The 4,176-nt window shown below is 56.3% G+C and overlaps 1 protein-coding gene across 1 annotated transcript; it reads right to left on the bottom strand.

The window, feature by feature from the left end:
* Positions 1 to 492: 492 nt before the first annotated feature.
* Positions 493 to 2,510, bottom strand: LOC105742782 (cystatin-9-like). Its single transcript, XM_012515664.1, has 3 exons — positions 2,271 to 2,510; positions 1,287 to 1,403; positions 493 to 588 (listed from the first exon to the last, which is right to left on the bottom strand). The coding sequence occupies exons 1-3, from the start codon at positions 2,508 to 2,510 to the stop codon at positions 493 to 495; spliced, it is 453 nt and encodes a 150-aa protein (XP_012371118.1).
* Positions 2,511 to 4,176: the final 1,666 nt, after the last annotated feature.

Genomic DNA, 4,176 nt, shown 5'->3' with positions numbered 1-4,176 from the left:
GTGCATCCCCCATATTCACTTCATGGATCAGGCTCCTTCTGCCAAGGCAGGGAGACCCAAGGCTGGATTATGCTGCACTCCTCATGCCAGGCCAACTCCTAAAAGTGAGGTCATCTGGGAGGACAAGAAAGAGCTTGTCCTCCTTCCTGGGCACCCTGGTGGCCTAGGAAGCCTTTGCCTGCTGTGTGCCATGGCTATGGGCCTGGAGACTGTGGCTCAGATGCAGCAGACTTCTCCCAGCAGGCCTAGGAGAAGAAGCACTTAACTTTCTGAGAGTACCAGGTACCCACAGGGTGACCCCATCCTCACCTGGCCTCTGCCCCATGACCATGGCCTGTAGAGGGTGTGCAAATGCTGATGTTTATTGATGAATGGATCAGACTGGAGTTCTAAAACATCAGCATACAGAACCCAGGAGGCTAGAGCAGCCTGGAACTGCTGGGACATCACAGTCTAGCTCCTGGGAACAGCTGGTGCCCCGGAAGTGCTGGGTCACTGGCTGGGGTGCACTATGGAGCACGTCTTCCTCAGGATGCTGAGCTGGGCTTCCTGGTGCTGGGAGCGGATGGTGAAGGAGCAGTTGAAGGTCTGGAGTGATCAGAGAGGCACTATGAATGGGGGCACTGTGTCTGAGCACTGCGTCTGCCTCCACCTCCCCTCCTGGGCCAGTGGTGGTGGAGGAGGCTCAGGCTTCAGGGAGGCCACCTGGCCTGAATGGGGTGAATCCCAAGCTGCTCCCTAACCCGGGACTCCTTCAGACCCCAGAGAGGCAGGTCAGCTCCTCCACCCAGCCAGGGCCTGCCTGGCACCCAGGATGCTCCTGTTGTTATTCCCAGACAGCAGGGGGTGCTGTATCTCCAGGGAGCCAGCTGAGCATAGCCTTGGGTCAGTGTTAAACCATTGATTGACTCTTTGATAAGGTGGCTTGCCAGTTTAGTTGGGGTGTTGTCCATTTCAGGCTGTCCCCTGCTCTGTTTGCAGTAACTAGTGCAACTCAGCAAGACAGGGCTGGGCCTCAGAGAAGTTGAGGGGCCAAGCTTAGCCTGCCCTTTTGCTCTTGGGTGCAGGTGTCAGGCCTGACACCCCCCCCCCCCCGGCTCCTCTCAGGCCTGAGGCCCACACAGGGGCTCCTCCCCAGACCCCAAGGAGGCTGTGTGTCCAGGACATTGGCTGAAGTGTGGAGTGGGCGAAGCTGGCTGGGTGCCCCCGGGACTTGGACAGGGCAGCCTGGGGAGCTGTGAACTTGTGCCTGCAGGGCCAGGAGAGCTATGTGGGTCACTCCTTACACTTCTGGGCTCCAGGCTGGGGTAGAAAGGACAGGAGTCAGTGTTTCTCTCAGATTTCCTACACACGGTTCTGCGGAGCAGCAGCTGCGTGGACAGTACTCTCCCAGGACTCTCAACCTGGACAGAAAGGAGAAAGACTTACACGGCACTGCTGTGTGGACTGATGGTGCGATCTGGCTCGTGTAGGGGCAGACCTGACTCTGCTCCTCTGGAAGGTGACAGCCGGGTCCTTCTCCAGAGGGCTGAGGGCTGAGGCAGGTGGCCTGGTAAGCCTGGGAGTCACAGTGGAGCTGCAGGCTGTGAGCACATTCCCAGCTCAGCTGGCCTAGTCCACTTCTGTGGGACTCAGCCTCTTGCTTGCGGTGACAAAAGGGTTCTATACACTGTGCCCAGCAGGGACTGGAGAATCGTAGAGGAATGTATTGAATACTAAAAACAGCACAAGATAAAAGCTAATACAGAAAAAAAAAAAAAAAAAAAAGCTAATACAGAACTGCCTTCTCCTACCCCAAGCTAATGTCTATTTCTTCCCAAAGGTCAGAGCATGCAGAGGCCCATGTCTAAGTCACAGGAGCCTTCTGTACGGCCTACGCCAGTGTCCTGGACAGTTGCAACTTAGGTGTAGTTTCATACTCTGTCCCTGTCTCTTTTCTAACTTTTTATTTTCCATCCTTCAAATGTGTCTCAATGTATCTCTATGTTCATTTTCTCTTTTCCATATTCTGTGGCTTACTCACTTCACCGTTTCCTATTGTGAAGCCATTCTTCAGTTATCAACATCATAAAATCACAAAGATAGCAAAATTCATCTTGTACACGAGTGGGTATTGATCTAATTTAAAAGAATTTCTGTGTTCATTTTTTTTTTTTTCCTCACAACCAAATGCTAAGCCAGGCATAGATTGTGCAGAACCTGGACTGTGGATGCCCTGGCCCTCGCTCAGCCCCAGGTGCAGGCAGTGGGCGGAAGAGGACTTCACCCACCGTCTTCAGTTGAAAATTGAGGATGCGCTCCAGCCGGTAGACATTCTCCTCCTTGCTCTGCTGGTTGAACATGGCCAGGGCCAAGCGCACTGCAGCAGAGAGCTCCGGGTTGCTGCCTTGCTGCTGATCGCTTCTGAGATCCTCCTCGGAACACCAAGTGTAGCTCACCTGGGGCTGGAGAGACAAGAGGAGCAGCAGTGTGGCCCAGGGCAGTGCCCTCCACCCTGGGGGACACAACATGGTGCAGGCACTGGGCTTCTGCTTTGCCTTTTCCAGCCGGCTCCCATAGATCCAGCCTTTAAATTAATCGGTGGGTCACAAACGCCTCCCCTGACACCTCTGTATTACACTGTGTCCTTTCCCACGCCACCTTGCTCTATCTAGCCAAAGCTGCTAATTCACTTCCTGTGTAGGAGCTGGCACATTGTGGCAGACCAGCAGGGTCAGAGGGCCAACTTGAGTCCCAGCCACCCTTTCTATGGGTGCCTCTGTGGGCCAGGAAGCCCAGATTAACACACCTGAATCAGATGTTGATGCAGGGACCCAAGCTCGGATGTTGCTGGTAGGGGGCCCCTGATGGGAAGCAGAGGGGACAGAGGTAGGAGGAAGTGGGTGCTACGGGTGGAGAGAAGGGGCCCTCACCCAAGCCACAGGAGCAGGCAGGTGGCCCAGGCTGTCCAGCTCACTGGATACCCCAACAGATGGGGCCACTGGCCTCTGAAAGGTGAGGACACCCTGGCTGCACACCACTGAGGAATGTGGGAGCAGCAGTTCCTGTCTGAGACTACACAGGGCGAGCACTGCCCATTAGAGCAGTAGGTAGAGAGGCTGTGAGAAGGCACCCTAGGACAGTGCAGAGTCCACTCTGTGGGCCCTGCTGCCCCCTTGTGGCCGGCACCCTCATGGGGTCCCGGGGTTGTGCAGGGAGCTTCAGCCTCTGGCTCAGCACACTCTATCTGCACTGGGATGCCCCAGGAAACCAGCTTCCCACTGTAGTCCCAGCAAGCTCCTGGGCCACACAGCTCCATCTTGAGGGCTCTTGGGGTGCACAGCTGGCTCTCCCTGGAGCTGTTGCCCCTGCCCCAGAGTTGCTCATGACTGGACATGGAACTGAGTTCCTGCCCTCTGGGAGAGCCTGGTACCCTGCTTTCCTCCACAATGCTGCTCTGGGGCCCTGCACCAGCTCCCTCCCTGGTGGGGCTGGGATAGGCCCACACTCCTGAGCTGCTCAGGTGGCTCGGGGAGCAGCCAGCTGTGGGGAAGGGGCCGCCCAGAGCTGGCTTCATTCCCTGGAGTCCTTAGGATCCCTAAATCTGCAGCTGAAGCTTGAGGAGTGGAGTTCTCAGCTGCAGAAGTGTGGTGCCAGTTGGGGGAGGTGGGGGCGGTGTTGGCCACTGTAGATGCCAATGTGGTCTTCTCGGGGGAGCAGGCTGGGGAGTCCTGTGTGACTAGACCCCTGTTGCACCTTGATGAACTGCGGGTGTCCATGGGTGCCCAGGGCAGGTCCAGATACAGTGTTACCGTGCCTAGATGGGGCCACTAGTGTATGGGCACTGCTGACTGCTGGTGTGACCAGATTCTTGCCTGGTAGGGTGGCGTGGACTCCTTTCCAGGGAGGCAGAGACTGCATCTCAGGTCCTGAACTTTGCAGAATGAGGGAATGTGAGCTGGGGTGGAGGCCTGAGGGCACAGTACAAGCACAGTGAAGACATAGTCCCAGTTCCTCCCTGGCAGTTCTCCATCTGGACGACCCGTCCCCTTTATCTCCACTGACTCCCATGCAGCCACCAGTGTCCAGGTCTCGTTATCTCCTGAAATAGACCTGAGTCTTGCAACTGAGGGCCTGCATCCCCGGAAGCATGAACCATCAGACAAGGTCAACAATGACCAGGCCAAGCCACAGCCC

The sequence above is a fragment of the Octodon degus genome, unplaced genomic scaffold (genome assembly GCF_000260255.1).
Source record: "Octodon degus isolate 3935 unplaced genomic scaffold, OctDeg1.0 scaffold00073, whole genome shotgun sequence".
NCBI classification, from domain to species: domain Eukaryota; kingdom Metazoa; phylum Chordata; class Mammalia; order Rodentia; family Octodontidae; genus Octodon; species Octodon degus.
Note: the sequence above shows the minus strand (reverse complement) of the source record. Positions and strands in the feature narration are given on the sequence as shown.